The 20,053-nt window shown below is 41.2% G+C and overlaps 1 protein-coding gene across 2 annotated transcripts in view; it reads right to left on the bottom strand.

The window, feature by feature from the left end:
* Window positions 1-20,053, bottom strand: part of ERG (ETS transcription factor ERG) — a 214,242-nt gene that overhangs the window by 128,835 nt on the left and 65,354 nt on the right. For both annotated transcript variants that reach the window (XM_084621435.1, XM_084621434.1), the window contains exon 2: window positions 9,625-9,709. In XM_084621435.1, coding sequence (XP_084477561.1) covers window positions 9,625-9,663 — 39 coding nt within the window. In that variant the 5' untranslated portion in view covers window positions 9,664-9,709. The remainder of the gene's footprint in view (window positions 1-9,624; window positions 9,710-20,053) is intronic.

Raw genomic sequence — 20,053 nt, 5'->3', positions numbered from 1 at the left:
TACTGTGACAGTCTGAGGCCCTGTGCTTAGGCTAAGGCCTTTGGCTAAGCAGCGGAGGCAGCCATAAGCTGGGAAGCGACCGGTCACCTCCTCACATTCCAAACTAGTCACATTGAAAGAAGGTGCTATTGGGCTGTTAGAAATACAATCCTGTCCTGATAGTGCCTATCACCTCCAGAGAAAGGGAAGTGCCTAGAAGATGTAAAAGGAAACTTAGTTTGATAGCATCCTGTCTGGCAAGAACTCACTTATCAATAGGTGGGATGTGAAATCCTCACTTCTGTATTGTTTTGTCATTATAGTTCCCACTTTGCTATTCTTTGTCTGTATAATCTCTGTCTGGTTCTGTGATTGTTCCTGTCTGCTGTATAATTAATTTTGCTGGGTGTAAACTAATTAAGGTGGTGGGATATAATTGGTTACATAATCATGTTACAATATGTTAGGATTGGTTAGTTAAATTTCAGGAAAATGATTGGTTAAGGTATAGCTAAGCAGAATTCAAGTTTTACTATATAGTCTGCAGTCAATCAGGAAGTGAGTGGGTGTGGGGGTATGGATGGGGGAGATAGGAACAGGGAATGTGGGTAAGGAAATTGGAATCATGTTTAGTTAAAGGGGGAGATGGGAACAGGGAATGTGGGTAAGGAAATTGGAATCATGTTTAGCTAAGGGCAGGAATGGGAACAGGGACACAGGTGTAAGGCTCTGTGGTGTCAGAGCTGGGAAGGAGGATACTAAGGAAGGAAACTGGAATCATGCTTGCTGGAAGTTCACCCCAATAAACATTGAATTGTTTGCACCTTTGGACTTCGGGTATTGTTGCTCTCTGTTCATGCGAGAAGGACCAAGGAAGTGAGTGGGTGAAGGAAGGAATAAGCCCTCAACAGACTCCATCCCCTTTGGCTTCAAAACCACAGTCTTCTACAATATGAGCTGAAGGAGAACCTCCATCAGTTGTAATAGCATTTGAAAGTATCTGATTCCATCCAGCACAGGACAGTGGAAAACATACATGCTAGCCAGTGCATTAAAAATGCATTAAGTACTTTGTATTATGCCCCTTCCTGTTTATGAAAGAGATAATTGTTGTTTAAAAGTGGTTGTATTTAAGGAATTATCCATGCTATTTGTCCCCCGAACAATAGAGATTAAAGTCTCTAGACCATCTCCTATCAAAATAACATGCTTCCCTTTGAACATGTCATTAGCATTGTTTTCCATCTGGCTGTTGGCAAAGATCTTGGATTTGCTCAGAAATGCTGAAAGTTCATCAATTACAGCACACAGAAGCCATTATCTCTCTTTTATTTTACCAAGATGATGTTTGCTTGGGGATGAGAGGGGGAGACTGGTGTTCAAGAAAGAAAGAAAGAAAGGTGTTTGACTGCTGTAATCTCTATGTCAATAATTATGTCTCAGTCCTGAATGTAAAATGGATGTAAAGCGTAACCTCATCTCTGAGAGTAAGGAGGAACCAGTATCCAGATACATGTAATAATGCCAAGATAACCATTGTAACTCACCTGTGTTGACAGGTGAGTTACATGTAAGTAACTAATATGTAAGATACCTCCATCTGAGGCATTAGGAGGTACAGTGGAGGGATAATGTACCAGACTTTACCACCAGCAGACTGGGGGTCACATGAATGAACCAAACTGTGGAGCACTGTCAATACTGCACTTCACCCACATTCACTGCTAAACCTGGTCCTCGCCAATGAGGTTGCACAGGTGTATACCCGCAGAATGTGGCCCACGGTTTAGAATGTTTCTTGACAAGTCTCCAAAAAAAGTGCCACCATTGACCTAGGAGATAAAGCATCCCTTTTGTCTTCAACTTCTCAAATGTTAAAGCACACAATACAATCAACAAATGTCTCCACTACACTGGAACTTTTCAGATGTCAGTGAATCCTGCATCTGATAATGACTACTCTGAAGATCACAGCTGAAAAGTACCCGGAACAAAACATCAAAAATAAACGTTTCCCCCCCCAAGACATTTATCCCTCTCTTCTTGTTTTATCATCCAACAAAAAGAAAATTTTGAACCACGTAGACATACGTGGGCCAGACCCTCAGCTGATGCAAGTCAACCTTGCTCTGACTTTAGTGGATCTTCACCCATTTACACCAGCTGGGGGTCTATCACGATAAATGGAGTAACCCCATTATTACATATCCATAACTGCTGTCCTCAGAAAACCAAGTGAGGGATCCAAATTAAAGGATCCTGCAGGAAAGAGAGAAAGGACTTAAATATCTTTCTTGAAATATGACTCCAGAAATTCCCCCACAGCAGTGAAACACGTTGAATGGATCATATCCAGGCGGCCAGAAAAACACCAGACATTTGCAGGCCAGGCTGCTGAAAACAGAATTTGGCTCTTAAAAAAATACAGCCTTTATTTTAACTATTGGTGTTTTATAAGTATTTTCCTTTAAAAACAAGCCATGCTCATCTGAGGTAGCATTTGCACAATGTGTTGCTATGGCTACTATTACAAGTACTTGTTTTTAATGAATAGTAAAGCAAAAAAATCAAGTAAAAACCTATGTAAATGGCAATTAGTCTTGCCCTTGCAAAGAGATAAGTTAAGCTCTGACCTTTCTGAAAACATCCATAACCTCTCTTTTGGATATGAATAGATATACTGTTAAGTTAAAAATCTTTTTTTAAAAAAACCCTTACTTGGCTCCTTGTTTAGCTTCTCCACCCTTAAATGCTAAACAGTGAGATATCCACTTGTCACAAAGGAAAACAAGTACACCAAGCAAAGCAAAGGCTCTGCTTCTCTGAGAAAAAGAACATTCCATGTTTTCCATGTTCCATATTTTCACTCCATAAAAAGCTAATACTAATGGTGTCTTTTCTGGATTTGAACCTTAATACATATGGCACAAAGGAACTTTTGGTTGAGTTTAAACTCTTCTGGGTCAGGCCTGGGCACTGGCAGTCCAGCTCAATAGTTAGAACAAGGCCGAGGGAGCTGGAAACCAGAGCCAGGAGTCAGAACCCCAGTCAGGAACCAGAGGCAAGGGTCAGAGTTAGACTCGGGATCAGGGTAGGAGCAAAGGCTGGAGCAGAACCAGAGCAAGGCAAAAGCTAATGCAGGACAGGAGCAACCACAGTCACAGCTGTAGGACAAAGCATTAAGTAGCCAGCAACTGCTGAGCTTCAAAGCAGGCCTGCTGGTTCCCGTTGGCCAATGAGTGGGGTGGGGACTGGCCAATCAGGCTGTCCTACCACAACCCAGCTGATTAATCTGCCAGAAGGCTGTGCCGGCTAGTACTCAAACTCAGCTGAAGGTGCCCAATCCTGATATTCTGTTAATACCAAAACACATCTTGATTATGTGGTACCATGGACAAAATCATCTTTTATATCATATTTTGCATCTAATTCCTTACAGCTCCAACTTAAAACAATACCCCTCTTCCAGGAATGAAATATAAAGGAAACCAGTGCTCTTTCAAACAGTACTGGATGTCATCATCTTTTCAGCACACAATCCTCCTACAGCAAAACCATTTTGGAAGAGTCAAGCTTTGTCATAAACGCTTGGGCATGGTACCCAAGTACCATGGTAAGACTTTCAACAAATCAAAAACTCTACAAATGACTGTCCAACATGAATTCCTTTGTATTAATTGAAGCTTTTTGAATCAAGAGAAATTCCTGACCTTATTTTAAATCAAATAAACATCTTTACTGTTTATAGTTACCTATTACACCAATCTCATGTGACTAAGCACTACTTATTTGCCAGTAATAACTCTGTCTAAATGGCAAACTAAGGTCCTACTCCTGCAAACAGTTATGCACATGATTAACTTTACCCATATGAGTAGGGCCCTACCAAATTCAGTCTACTTTGGTCAATTTCACGGTCATAGGATTTTAAAAATCATAAATTTCATTATTTCAGCTATTTAAATATGAAATTTCACCGTGTTGTAATGTAGAGGTCCTGACACAAAAGGAGTTGGGGAGGGGGGGGGTCGTAAGGTTATTGTGTGTGTGGGGGGGATTGCAGAACTGCTACCCTTACTTCTGTGCTGCTGCTGGTGGCGGCGCTGCCTTCAGAGATGAGGAGCTGGAGGGGGGCGGCTGCCGGGTGGGAGCCCAGCTCTGAAGACAGAGCTGCCGCCAGCAGCAGCACAGAAGTAAGGGTGGCATAGAATGGTAGAGCCACCCTCACTTCTGCACGGCTGCTAGCAGAGCGCTGCCTTCAGAGTTGGCCGCCCGGCCAACAGCCGCCGCTCTCCAGCCACCCAGTTCTGAAGGCAGCGCAGAAGTGAGGGTGGCAATACCATGACTCTCCTAAAATAATCTTGCAACCTCCCTGCAGCTCCCTTTTGGGTCAGGACCCCCCAATTTGAGAAATGCTGGTCTCCCCTGTGAAATCTGTACAGTATAGGGTAAAACCACACAAAAGACCAGATTTCACAGAGGGAGACCAGATGACGTGTTTTTCATGGCCGTGAATTTTGTAGGGTCCTACATATGAGTTGTCCCATTGACTGTAATGGGACCACTCTCATGCACAGAGCTTAAGCACATATATAAATGTTTGCAGGATCTGGACCAAATTTCCAAGCCATTCATTCTCTTTGTATACTCCAAGCTAGAACTGAATACATTCATGGTACATTGTCCACATAAAATATCCTTCTCTTTTCATTCCTGCCAAACAATTTTGAATGAAAACACAAAATGGTGGTTTGGGGCAACTGCACTTTTAGAATGAACAGGAAAATAACGATTAAAATTATAAATGCTTCAATCAGGCGGCATAATTTCAAATCTTAACGTTCATTAGAGATGGGCTTAAACTGATCAATCTGGATCCAGACCAAGATTCAGACTTAAAACACTCCCAAAGTTTGATGGTACATGGGTTTTGGAATCAGGCACGCCTCAGTTCTCGTTGTAAAGTGCAGTAACCACAGAATTATAGACTCAAAGGACTGGAAGGGAACTCAAGAGGTCATCTAGTCCAGTCCCCTGCACTCACGACAGGACTAAGTATTACCTAGACATTCCTGACAGGTGTTTGTCTAACCTGCTCTTTAAAATCTCCAATGATGGAGATTCCACAGTCTCCCTAGGCAATTTATTCCAGTGCTTAACTACCCTGACAGTTAGAAAGTTTTTCCTCATGTCCAACCTAAACCTCCCTTGCTGCAATTTAAGCCCACTGCTTCTTGTCCTATCCTCAGACATTTAGTAGAACAATTTTTCACCCTCCTCCTTGTAACAAACTTTTATTCACTTGAAAACTGTTATTATGTCCCCTCTCAGGCTTCTCTTTTCTAGACTAAACAAACCCAATTTTTTCAATTTTCCCTCGTAGGTCATGTTTTCTAGACCTTCAGTCACCTTTGTTGTCCACCTCTGTACGTTCTCCAACTGTCCATATCTTTCCTAAAATGTGTCACCCAGAACCGGACACAATACTCCAGTTGGGACTGAATCAGCACAGAGTAGAGCGGAAGAATTACTTTTTATGTCTTGCTTACAATACTCCTGCTAATACATCCCAGAATTATGTTTGCTTTTTTTGGAACAGCGTTACACTGTTGACGCATATTTAGCTTGTGATCCACTATGACCCCCAGATCACTTTTCCACAGTACTTCTTCCTAGGCAGTCATTTCCCATTTTGTAGGTGTGCAACTAATTGTTCCTTTCTAAGTGGATTACTTTGCATTTGTCCTTATTGAATTTCATCCTATATACTTCAGCCTATTTCTCCAGTTTTTCCAGAGCATTTTGAATTTTAATCCTATCCTCCAAAGAATTTGCAATCCCTCCCAGCTTGGTACTGTCTGCAAACTTTGTAAGTGTACTCTGTATGCCATGATCTAAATCAGTGGTTTTTAAACTGCGGGTTGCGACCCAATACTGGGTCACAGAATATAAAGCACTGGGTCGCGGCAGCTCTGGTCAGCACCACCGACCAGGCCATTAGAAATCCTGTTGGCAGTGCTGCCTGGCTAAGGCAGGCTAGTCCCTACCTGTTCTGACACCACACTGCATCCCGGAAGTGGCCAGCAGCAGGTTTGGCTCCTAGGCAGGGGGAGGGGGCACGGGACTCCACACACTGACCTACCCCGAGCACCGGTTCCGCATTCCCATTAGCTGGGGGGGAAAGGGGGGAAGACAGTGCCTGCGGGCGAGAGTCACACGGAGCCACTTGCACGCCTCCGCTTAGGAGCCGGACCTGCTGCTGGCTGCTTCCAGGGTGCAGTGTGGTCCGTAGGACCAGGATAGGCAGGAAGCATGCCTTAGCACTCCCATTGCACCGCTGTCTGGGAGCCACCCAAGGTAAGCCCATGCCCCAATCCCCTGACCCAGCCCTGAGCCCCCCCTCAAACCCAGAGCCCCCTTTTTCACCCCAAACCCCTCATCCTCAGCCCCACCACAGAGCCTGCACCCCCAGCCCAGAGCCCTGACCCCCTCCTGCACCCCAATTCCCTGCCCCAGCCCAGAGCCCCCTCACACACCCTGAAGCCCTCATTCCTGGCCCCACCCCTCAGCCCTCACCCTTGCACCTCAACCCTCTGCCCTGGCCCTGAGCCTCTCACACATCCCAAATCCCTCATCTCCAGCTCTGTTGGGTCATGGACATCAACAATTTTCTTCAACTGGGTCACCAGAAAAAAAAAGTTTGAAAACCACTGATCTAAATCATTGATGAAGATATTCAACAGAATCAGACCCAGAACTGATCCCTGTGGGACCCCACTCATTATGCCCTTCCAGCTTAATTGTGAACCATTGATAACTACTTTCTGGAAACTGTTTTCCAACAGTTATGTGCCCATCTTATAGTAGCTCCATTTAAGTTGTTTATGAGAAGATCATGCAAGACAGTATCAAAAGCCTTACTAAAGTCAAGATATACTACATCCACTGCTTCCCTCCATCCACAAGGCTTGTTACCCTGTCAAAGAATGCTATTAGGAGGTGATCTGGCATGACTTGTTCTTGACAAATCCATGCTGACTGTTACTTATCACCTTATTATCTTCTAGGGAATACAACAGTGAAAATGATTAATTTTTTTTCTTTGGCAACTGGGGCTTTTTTCTGTATATGTAATGTAAAACATCACATAATGAAAAAATAATCACTCTTATTGCACAGAAATGTCTACAAATATTCACACTGGCCATACATGCTCTCCTTTTGTGTTCACTATTAACAAATGTACAAGTTGTCAAATTGTAGTCACGTAGACATTCCTGGAAAGTGAACTTCAAAGTTGCAATTTTAAATGTGCATGAATGAGTATTTTCTCCAGAAGTATATGAGCACACATTCAGTGAGGTAAAGTAATAGTTACAACTGAACAACACTATAGCAATAACTAAATAAAGCCAAATTACTCTAGCCCTCTGAAAGAATAGAAATTAGAGATAAAAAAAAGACATATTAGGCCAGTTATTTTATTCCCCTGCTAATACATGATTGCTCCCTGTGGTATATTTTAGGTAGTTCATCTAGTCCATTTTTAAAGTCTTGACCGATGGATCATCCCCTAGGTTTTTTTGGAGAATATGTTTATACAAAAGTAAATTCTATCATTAATGTGGAGGAGCTGAAGTTTTTTTTTTAACTAGTACTGATTTCATTCTCTCCCCTCCACTTCAACAAACATGATAAGCACATGGATTGGCTAAAGTACTTGCAGAAATTGGTGATATATTAACATTTGGGCATTTTTTGCTGCTGCAAACAGACTCCATTTCTTACTCCTATAACTATACAGTTTGCTTGCTCAGTAGTGCTAAGTTGACAGAATAACATAAGTCTTCTGTGTCTATAGTAACTGTTTTTGGAGCACAGTTGGATATGGACATGTCTCAGACCTGGTTCAAATTTAGTTTATAAAAAGCCTAGTAACTGTTGCTGGAAGATGTAGGACCTAGGCTTGTGTGTTTTCTATACACATAGGAAAAATGGTTGATTACAATTGCCAGCCTGTCAGAAGCATTCATTATTAGACTTGCCACAAAAGTCACACACAAACATAACCCCCACACCTCCCACCCCTTTGAAATTCAATTCTCATTGTGAAAAAAACTGCTTCTGATGCCATTTTTGGCAAAATATGTGAAATTCAGTTCTTTTTGGTGTTATCTTTGGCTCTGAAAATACCAACATTCTGCAAAAATATATTTGATGCCTTAAAAACATTTGAATCGTTACCATTTTCATATCAGATTATTATGCACATCAATATTTTACTGCTCATATTCCTTAAAAACATCTGAATACAAGAAGACTGTGAAAAGTGGCTCTTCCCACAGCCATATACTTTTGTTTTAACTTACAACTCAATAAAAATAAATTTCAGAAGTGTAGTTATTCTATATTGTGGCTGCTGACTACTATTTTTCAGTTGACTGAGTAGGAACTCCACAAAAGGTAAAAAAGCTAACAGAACTATAAGAATACGACCAAGCAAACAGAAGAAATTGAATCAAATACTGTAAAACCCAATGTTAAGATACCAATAAAACCCAGAAGATTTTAATACTCAGAGCTGGATATCAAAAGAAACATTACATTTCATTTAAAATCAGCTCAGCATCAAACTACATAGTCAATCTATTTCTCTTACTGCTGCAGTTTTATTTTTCAAGTGATATCTTTCAGTGGCTGGAGCAGCGATAACCTAAACAACAGAGTCTTAAAGTATTGGATGTAAATAAATATCAGTTGGCTTTTGACACTGGTGTGGATGCATTTTTTTACTGGACAATGACAGTTCCAGCAGTGTTCTTTAGGAAGTAAGCCTGTCATTTCCAAAGCAGTTATGTCTTCCCAAACAAGGCCTTTAAAATGATATAATAGGCAGAAATACAGTATTCAGTGTTAGCTTGTTGGGCTCAAGTGGTACAGTACTGCATATGTTCTATTTCCAAAAATGTAGTGTTCTTAATAATACAGCAGTTGGCTACATTTGTAAGTCTACTTAGATAAATATTATCTGTTCCATGATAGAAGGGTAAGAAAATGCTTTGGGCTCTAATATGATGTACACAGCGGAGTCCAAAAAATATTACCGTTTTCAAGATTAGAAAAGCAGTGTTGCATTTTGGACTACATCCCAGTCCCACTGAAGTTAGTGGCCAAACTCCCACTGATTTATATACAACTAAGAATCTACTCTTTTTTATGGGTTTTTGGTTTGCTTTGTTTTCTATGTTATGTGCAGTTTCCTGCTGCCATAACGTCAGTGGAAGTGTTGCCATTTACTTCAATGGAACAGGATCTGTGCTGTGTGAGCTTTGTATTTTCCAGGTGGATTCACTTATTGAACATCATGAATTTTAAGCAAAAAAAGTACAGCTCTATAATCCACAGAAACTTATCCTCAAAATTCAATGTGATAGGACCAACTGAAGTCTATTTCAGTCTTTGGAACAAGTACCCAAAAAAAAGTTAATTTTGTGAAGTATTTGAGGACATACAAATATAAAGGGATGAACGAACGGTAAATTGTTAGAATTTAAAGCCATACAGAAGGCATGTAATACGAATATACAATCCTTAACATTATTATTTTCTGAACATTTAAAGACTTACAGTCAACAGAAAAATTACCTTGATATGAGCTGCTGGATCTGGGACAGTCTGAATCATGTCCTTTAAGAGGCCAATGTGTTTACCAGTTCAAACCCCAGGGCAGCTGCACAAACAAGAAAGCAAAATCACATAAGAGTCTGTATGCTTATATTTATTTTCAATAGGACTCTATTTTCTTTTCTGGAGAAGTAAGTTCTTTTCCCCCCCTATAGCAAATATAACTGATGCTGTAAGTAAGATATTATTGGTTCCATAGGTTTATTTCTTTTAGGAGAGAACAATCTCAGGGGTTGAACCTGTGTTCCTTATTCAGGAAAATTCTCCTTTAAACTTAATGGGCAATTCTCCCTGAATAAGAACTGCAGGATTGGGCTCTAATTATTATAGCACTGGTATTCTTAATATAGGGCAGAGTTGCTCTAGAATTTCTTCTTCCCCTGCAACATAGATGCAATGTAATTGGGGCAGATCCTCAGCTGATATAAATAAGAATCGCTTCAGTGGAGCTCTGCCCACCTACAAGAGCTGGGGCTTTGGCCCATCATCTAGTTCAATAGCATTTTAAAATGCAGAACTTTTGAAATTCCCAATATATGATTGATAGTATTATTTAGATAATTTTTTTAAAGTAATGTCTCATCTAAAATAACATATTGCTCAATAACAGGAACATTAGCTATAGAGTGTCATGGTTTGTAGTAAGAAAACATAATTTGAGTTTCATTTAAAGCAAAAGATAACTCGTTTTATCTGTTTTCCCTTAAAAGCCTGGAAAATCCCCATTTTCCATGCAGAGTGATTCCTTTAGATTCTTGAACTCCTTTTTGTCTTTTAAAGTGACACGATGATATTATTAATAATACTGTTCTTACAGCTAAGATATTTTGAGGCTCGAGCTTCTATTTACTTGTCACGGCCAAAGTCTGATACCTTGATTCATTGTATTGCACCTTAATGGGACCACTTGTGGAATAAGGTATTACTCAGTGTGATTAAAGGTATCAGAATTTGGCCCTTAGTGAATTTTCCCTTTACTACTCAAAGGGCCCAACCTTACTCCCATTGAAGTCAATGGGAATTGGATTAGTAAACTTTAAGACCCAATTCGGAAAGCCCAATGCAAGCAACATTTACAATTAGGTGAACCACTGGTGCAGTTTCCCCAGCTAGCCATGAAAGATCAAACAGGTTGCTGGAGTGCTTGTGTTCTTTGGAGATTTCTCTCCCACATGATTTGAAGTGTTGTTACAAATACATGCAAAACAGATGTGCAATTTTTAATTTTTTTAAAAAAGTTAATTATTGAACAAATGAACCTAACTCCTTTTTCAACTGCAAACCCCTTTTCAAACATCAGCAGCATTATCCAATGTGTTTTAAGGGATGAAAACTTTAAGATCTCAAAATGTCATATATTAAAATATTAGAGTTGTATAAATTGTAAGATTTTATTTCACTCCCTCTGTCGTCATGTTCATCGTTTTTACAGCCATTGGAAAAATGTGAAAAATTATCAAAGAAAATTTAGAGTTTTGCTGTATCAGTGCTTATTTTTGTCAGCCCAAAGCAATGCAGGTTTGCCTGACACGGAAATACATATTATTTCCCCAATCTATTTTGAAATGTTTCATTCAGGTTTTAGGAAGATAGCTAGACTCAGTCAGGTATTGTGACTGAATTGCTAACAAAGATAAGACCTGAAAACATTTGTGACCCTCTCCCTGGCAAGGTGCTTATTTGCTCTTGGGGAGTGCAACTACCATTTAAGTCAATGGGATGTTTAGGTGTTCTGCACCTTGCAGGACTAAAATCATGGTGAGCGAGGCTAATGGGAGACTGAGAAAATGGACAGGGAGTATCCACGATAGACAGTTGAACATGCCCATCAGGTACCAAACTACAATGCCACTTCATGGATCTGACCGGGGGGATCTGCACTGTGTGAATTTTGCAGGTTTGGGTGGAGAGCGCCTGGTTAAGGGTTTTGCCTAACTTGCCCATCTCCTTTACTGTATATGCAGAAAAAGTTGCCTCAATTTAGCCCATAAAATAAGATTTGGGGGCAATTTTTCAGAGGTATTTAGGTGCCTAAATACGCAGATAGGTGCTTCATGGGATTTTCAAAAGCACCTAAGTGTCTAACTCCAATTGAATTAAATATGAACTAATCACTTAGGCCCTTGGTAAATCTCACTAGGCTCCTATCTGCATCTTTAGACACCTAAATATCTTTAAAAATCTGGCCATTGGTAAAGAATTTAAATACATCTGTTCACTAATTTACCTGTCATTAACGTATGTGGGCTTCGCTCTACATGGGAAAACTATGACAGGAATCAGTTTAGTATTTTTGGAACAGGATCACCAGACTTCTTAGGGTATGTCTACACTGCAATTAAAATCCTACAGCCAGCCTGTGCCAGCCAACTCAGCCTCATAGGGCTCAGAGCAACAGGCTGTTTAATTGTGGTGTAGATGTTGGGGTCAGGCTGGAGACCAGGCTCAAGGAACCTGAGAGATGGGAGGGTGCCAGGCTCAGGCTGTGGCCTGAGCCAGAATGTCTATACTGCAACTACACAGCCTCTTCGCCTGAGCCCTGCAAGCCCACCCTGTAAGCCCACAGAGCTTAAATTTACCTGGAGCGAACAGCCTGGGGCAGTAGCTTAGGCAAAACTGACTGGATTATGCTGGTACTCTTTCACTCTGCATCTAGACACCAGAACAGAGAATTCTTTACAAAAGAGAGGGTGGGAGAAATTTGTAAATCAAACTGGTAATCAAAGAAAATATTTGTTCAGTCTGAGTTTGAAACATGGATAGGTTATGGCAATTTTATATTTTTCGTCTTTAAGGAACACGTCTGTAGCAGTGCTCCGAAATGGAGGTTGCTATTTCAATAACATATGTCATAGTTCAGGGCCACTGCACCTGAATTCAGCACTTGTGGTCTACCAAAGGCACCCACTCTAGGGCTACGTCTATACTATGGACCTTACAGCGGCACAGTTGTACCAATGAAGCTGTGCCGCTGTAAGGTTTCCTGGATAGCTGCTCTATGCCAGAATAATTAAACAACCCCCAGTGAGTGGCTGTAACTATGTCGGAGGGAGACAGTCTCCTGCCGACATAGCACTATCCACATTGGCACTTTTGTCAGTGAAACATTTGTCAGTTGCGGGTCAGTCATCACCTCTGTTGGGCAGAGACCCATATCTCTCTCCCTCCTAACCAGGGGGTTTCTAGGCTGCACACTTCCCAGCCTACACTGTGATATTCCCATCAAGACTGACTGCCTAAAAGACCAACAACTTCACTTTGCTTTCTCTCCAGACTCTATGCCCAGCGTATTGCCTGCTGTGATAGGGCGTGCTCCTCACACTCACATTAACCCCAAAGGGGTTAACATAGACCAGATGGGCCAATGAACGTATTAGGCTGCAAACTGGGGAATATTTAGGCAGACCGGAGAGCTCTAAGTAAGGGAAGGTCATCTGTGCAGGAACAGGTGGGGCTTCTATAAAAATAGGAAGCTGGTAGGAGAAAAGAGACTGCAGTCACTCTCCCTGGAACAAGGGAGAGAAAAGGATTTGGACTCAAGAGGAAGGGTTTGTCTATCAGAACCAGGAGATAGGGGTTTGGCTAAAAGGGTGGAAAATAAGAGCCTGGGACAGGCAAGGTAGGAAGGAGTCCAGAGGAGCGGCAGGAAGGTTTGTGCTCGTACAGACCTTGTGTACTGGAGACAGGATTTCTGGTCTGGAATCCAAATTAGAGGGAAAGGCTGGGTTCCCCTAACAGCCACTGAATGAGAGGTACAATCTGGGCAGTGAACTTTAAGACTGTATGGGTCCATTTTTTCTGGCTACTAATGGAGTGGCTCAGCCAGGGCACTTAATGACCATCTGAGATAGTGGGAAGACCTTAACAGTACCCTGGAAGGGGAGGACTATTTGTGACTTGGCTGGACTGCAAAGCCATGAAGATGAGGTGTGGCAGCTCCTGAGAAGCAAGAGAGAGGCAACAGAGTGAGACAGCAGGCTGAGGAACTGCAAGAAGAGGGTGTTGGGCTGGCTGAGCTAATTCCCAGACACGGCCAGCAGGAGGTGCTCCGATAGTGAGTAGAGACTCCCATGACTCCCTCAGTTATGTTACCACGAAGCACTAAGCAAGCATTTTCACCTTAAGAATAAATGTATTACTGAAAAAACATATTAAAAACAAGAAAACACACTTGCTAAAAAGTTTGCCAGACGTCACCTCAACTCCACCTTGGGCTCTGGTAGATGTCTGTCCTTCAAAACCCTCCAATGGACAGAAAAGATATGTAAACTTAATTCAATAAATTCTCTCAAGGGCATGGCAGGAAATTGCCATATCTGTCACAGCACAGTCTTAATTCTGACCTGGATAACCATTTACAGCTTCATCGGGCCAGAAATGGTGCCCTTCTAGATCCCAGACTACAGAAAGCACAACTTTGTATTTCTACATAAGCAAATTATTGCCTAAAAAACCCCTTCATTATATTTCTTGTTTTCTTTTCCCCCAAAAAATAAAACCATTATTTAAATTATTTCACTTCCACCTTTACTGGTTGGATATAGAAGTTTCAGACATCTGGTACTAACTTTCTGAATCAGACAGTATTTTTTGTTAGAATGCCCCCCACTCCCGAGTTTCATGCATGTCATGTTTGTGCATCACAATCTGTCAAAGGGTCTGCCCTTAGATTACAGTGCAAAATATACAGCTTTGTTAAACATGCCTCTAATTCAGGGATTGGTAACCTTTAGTATCTGGCCCGTCAGGGAAATCTGCTGGTGGACCAAGCCGGTTTGTTTACCTGAAGCATCTGCATGTTCGGCCGATTGCAGCTCCCACTGGCCGCGGTTCACTGTTCCAGGCCAATGGTGGCTGCGGGAAGCAGCGTGGGCTGAGGGATGTGCTGGCTGCCACTTCCAGCAGCCCCCTTTGGCCTGGAACAGCGAACTGCGGCCAGTGGGAGCTGCAATCGACCAAACCTGCAGATGCTGCAGGTAAACAAACAGGCCCAGCCCGTCAGCGGATTTCCCTGACGGGTCGCGTGCCAAAGGTTGCCGATCCCTGCTCTTGTTTAAAGGCCTGATCCTGAATGGTGCTGACCACCCCCAGAGGTTGCTCAGCACCTTGCAGTAACAAGCTCTAAAGGCTGGATTCAGGAAAGCATCTCTGTCCAGGAAATCACATAAACATGTGCCTAACTTTAGGCCTGTATGTAAGTCCCAAGTTAATGGGACTTAAGGACATACTTAAAGTTAAATATGTGCTTAAGTGTTTTCCTGAATCAGGGCCTAAATAGGTGAGCCATAGCATATTTTAGTGTTTACAGAGCAGTTCTTTACATTAACTGTACTTCAGCAAAATTCTTACACTTCAGGTGTCCCTAGTTTACACAAAGTTTCACTCACTTTGTTTTACAAGCACATATACAGAACATAACAAAGTAGCATTTGTTCATTAGATACTAAATTAAGGGGGACAAATTCCACAGTGGTGTTCAGGTCCATTGGAACTCCAATGAGAAAAATAAAATGATGGCACAGAATGCAATCAACCAAACCTGGATATGTATTTTTACTGTCATACTCCCTACCAATAATATATAAATTCTGTATTTGAAGAATGATATAAACTATAGACTCTACTACCCTTTCCATTCATACTTGCAACTCCAACTGGAATATCTTGAAGTTGTATGCATACATCAAAGAGCCCTCGAAATATGAACAGATGTGATTAAATTGTTTTTCCCTTTTATAGTCATATCAAAAGGATCAGACTATTTAATATATACAATGATAAACTCTTAGTTATTTCACAAGGTCTTCCCTCTACTCTAGAGGGTCTACTCACCTACTGTTATATTAGTAGGTGTTTCCCCTGTGTAATCTTTCCCTTCACGATGAGAGCATAAATTCTTTTTTCACAAATTGGCACATTATGCTTACCTAGATGCAGGTTCTATTAAGTCCACTAAAACAAAGTAAGACAGTATGTCCTGCAATTCAGTTTAACAAATGAACTCAGATTTAGGCCTAAATTCCACTCTGAGCTACATGTACTGAAACTCAGTCAAATTTGGCCCTTAGTATAATTTAGAGTTATATTCTGTCCGTGATTATTTTTGTCAACTCAAAGCATGCAGTTATACCAGGGGTGAATTTGGCCCACAATAGCTATCTGCAAAACGTATAATATGTAAACTCCAGCTTGTTGCATCTATATTCATCATTAACCATAATGGAATCCTTGGTGTATGAAAACTGACCTGCTAAATTTCATGGGCCAGATTCTCAGCTGGTGTAAATTGGTACAGCACCATTGAATCTGATGAGGTTCAACAAGGACAAGTGCAGGGTCCTGCACTTAGGACGGAAGAATCCAATGCACCGCTACAGACTAGGGACCGAATGGCTAGGCAGCAGTTCTGCGGAAGAGGACCTAGGGGTGACAGTGGACGAGAAGCTGGATATGAGTCAGCAGTGTGCCCTTGTTGCCAAGAAGGCCAATGGCATTTTGGGATGTATTAAGTAGGGGCATTGCCAGCAGATCGAGGGACGTGATCATTCCCCTCTATTCGACAGTGGTGAGGCCTCATCTGCAGTACTGTGTCCAGTTTTGGGCCCCACACTACAAGAAGGATGTGGAGAAATTGGAGAGAGTCCAGCGAAGGGCAACAAAAATGATTAGGGGTCTGGAACACATGACTTATGAGGAGAGGCTGAGCAAACTGGGATTGTTTAGTCTACAAAAGAGAAGAATGAGGGGGGATTTGATAGCTGCTTTTAACTACCTGAAAGGTGAATCCAAAGAGGATGGATCTAGACTATTCTCAGTGATAGCAGATGACAGGACAAGGAGTAATGGTCTCAAGTTGCAGTGGGGGAGATTTAGGTTGGATATTAGGAAAAACTTTTTCACTAGGAGGGTGGTGAAACACTGGAATGCGTTACCTAGGGAGGTGGTGGAATCCCCTTCCTTGGAAGTTTTTAAGGTCAGGCTTGATAAAGCCCTGGCTGGGATGATTTAGTTGGGATTGGTCCTGCTCTGGGCAGGGGGTTGGACAAGATAGCCTCCAGAGGTCCCTTCCAACTCTGTTATTCTATGATTCTATGAAGGCAATGATCATATTAAAGGAACACCCCAAAACAGCCAGTTATAGAGAGAGGGATGGTGGAATTTTATTCAACAGCCCGCTTCCAGCTGATAATTACACTTTGGGAACAGCCTCTTATCACCCCTTCAAAAGGCATAGTCAAATAGCAATACAAAAACTTACACTTCATAAATATGTAAGTATAAGATAATATGAAAAGCTATGAATGGTAGACAGCAGTGTAAATTTTACTTAAGCACACACGTGTATAATGTAGTGAATAATATAATGTGGTATTGTACAGAGGTTTTATTAGCATGAGGACTTTGGGATCATTACTATTATTCACAGGGGTGAATCCAAGAGTGAGTTATACAAATCAGTCCAAATGAGTGCCAGTAAAGCCTTTAAACCCTACCACACAATCATGTAGCCTGCATATGCCATATATTTTACAGGAATCTATTTTAAGACATTTGAGCATTTTTAAAATGTGGAGCTCTATTCAATCCCTAGGTTCTATCAGCATCTGCCAATGGAATCCAGGCTAATCTCACTCTATCTGGGCACCTAAATCTAGCTGGCACTGGTAAGGCAGTGTGTACAGCAAGACAATGCTAGAGTACCCAGGAGATGTGATGATTCAGCTGTGTAATTGGAGCATATGGCTACTGCCAGAAATTAAAGCTGCTCTCCCTTGGTAAGTGAATGCCCTAGGTGACATAGTTGTTCTGCTGGTGCAGGGGGTACAATTTTCACTTCACTACTGCACTCAGGGGTGAATTACATCCTTTACTGGTACTCTTAAAGTTCAGGGGTGAAGTCCTCACCTATTGTAGTCAATGAGATTTTTGCCATTCACTTCATTGGGGCCAGGATTTCACCCCGACTTAGTTACCATGTGCAAGGCTCAAAAGGAGGAGAAAATGATTTAATATATTTCGGAATCCATGAAAGAAAGAAAAGGAGCTGTTCTGTACAAAATAATGTTCCAGAGCCAGAAGCAATTGTTATGGATTCCAGTGAGCAAATGAGACTCTTCTCTTTCCACATAGGCTTGTGAGATACTGCTCCAGAACTGAAAAGTGACTACCAGACACCTCAAAGGAATATTTTACAAGAGGTAAATTCCTCACATGACACAGTTCATGACAATTAATAGTGTCTGCTTGAGAAAATCCCAAAATTGGAATCGTAGGTGTGTTAATAAATCAAAATTTATAGATCAGGGATAGTTTGGGCAGACTCAGCCAATGTGCAGCCTACAAACATCCCTGCTCTTCTAGTCCAGTGGGCTTTCTTGAATGCAAAAGGCAGATCTCCACATTGAGTTGTATAACACTGGCTGGGGATTTTCTGTTTATTTTGTGGTTGTGTAAAACCATTTTAATTTTTGTTTCTTTTGTCATAATCCCTGCACTCTAGAAACCTCAAGAATAAAACCATGCAGAGGGAATATGCTGGATGAAATATTTTCATTGCAGAGGCAGCTGCTTCATCCACACCAGTGGTTTTCAACCTGTGGACCACAGACCCCAGGGGTTCCACAGACTATGTCTAAGATTTCCAAGGGGATCCACACCTCCATTTGGAATTTTTTAGGAGTCCGCAAATGAAAAAAGGTTGAAACCACTGATCGACACTATCAATTTACACTATTCAAATGAGATTTCATCACTCTAAATGACAGGAGTGAGTAAAACAACAATATAGAACCAGAGGACCAAATTCAGAAGCGATACATAAATCAGAACACCTTACAATCCCCCGCAGTCAGTTAGATCTCCTTACACCCACTCAACCACCCTATAAGGGAACACAAATTGATACAATTTACACCTTCCTCCAGCTCCTCAGAATGTAAGTTACACCAATATATACTGATTTTCACAGCACTAGTGGTGGAAGTCAGACAGGGATAGGAAGTGGTGTCTAATACCACCTAACAAAACGCCTGTGAATTTTGTCCAGAAATTTTAGTAAAGTCCATTTTTGAAAATATATTAAATAAATAGTAAATTCTTTGGAAGCTGTATTTAAATAAAGTATTTTTCTTTTTTAATTTAAATTTGTGCTTCAAGTAGAGCTGGCTGACCATTTTCCTTCAATGTTTTTTTGAATGGAAAATGGCTTTTTGACAAAATGGAAATTTACACGTACACAAATTAATTTTCAACAGAAAACAAACAAAAAATTTTGACGAAAACCTGAAAAGCTTCCAAAAGAACATTTTCAGCAAAAACAATTTTTACAAAATTATTTTCTTTTCTTTTTGGGATACAACATGTCAGAGTGTTGGCATGAGAAAGGTAGTAACTCAGAATGGAGACATATGTGATCATTCTTCAGACATCTTTCACAAGCTAATGACCTGATTTTGTAGGCTCTTGGATGACCCTATCTATGGTGAACTCAATACTATCAAGTATCAGAAGGGTAGCCGTGTTAGTCTGGATCTGTAAAAGCGGCAAAGAGTCCTGTGGCACTTTATAGAGTAACAGACGTATTGGTGCATAAGCTTTCGTGGGTGAATACCCACTTCGTCAGATGCATGTATTCACCCACGAAAGCTTATGCTCCTATACGTCTGTTAGTCTACAAGGTGCCACAGGACTCTTTGCCGTCAAAACGATCAATGAACGCTTTATGCCCTTAACATCTGTATGTGCGAACAGATGCTTGTTTCTCTACCGCTGCAGCAGCCCTTAAGCAGCAGTTAATCCATCTAGGAGACGGTGCATCCTTTTTATAAGGCAAAGCTAAGCTGCACACATTTTGAAGAAATAAAATCAATATTGTTGGTAGGTAACAAACCTCCCTTTTTGACCTAACAGTGTCCCTTGCTTGGAGATCCACAGGGACCAATGGAGCAGTATGACAGAAGCTGTGGAAAACCCTCTTCAGAGCACGGAATTGTGTTGAGAAGTCACATTTCCACAGATAAGTCATTTTAGCTGCTACTTACTTTTAGTTCTAACCCTCCAATCTCATGGCAGGTTATAGCCCTAAATTAGCTATTCCACAGAAGGACCAGCCAAAAATGTTTTTATTATTATTAGCTCCAAATATAATATGCTTCTGACCAATAACATTTTTTATTTTTTGGAAAAATACCATGTCTTTATTCAAACCTATAACTTGGATTATGTATCAATGTGGAATGCAGTGCAGCTATTCCTGAACATTCCAACTCTGTATAACAGAGTTTGGAATTCCCCAAACAGCATCTCTTCACTCCAGGCCATTTACAAATGTGGTTAAAATGAATGAAGTAATATCTTCAGAAAGGAAGGAGACTTTTGAGTCACGTCTGAC

Source organism: Lepidochelys olivacea (genome assembly GCF_965140295.1).
Source record: "Lepidochelys olivacea isolate rLepOli2 genome assembly, chromosome: 1".
NCBI lineage: Eukaryota > Metazoa > Chordata > Testudines > Cheloniidae > Lepidochelys > Lepidochelys olivacea.
The sequence above is the reverse complement of the archived record's forward strand: the minus strand, read 5'-3'. Positions and strand labels throughout refer to the sequence as shown.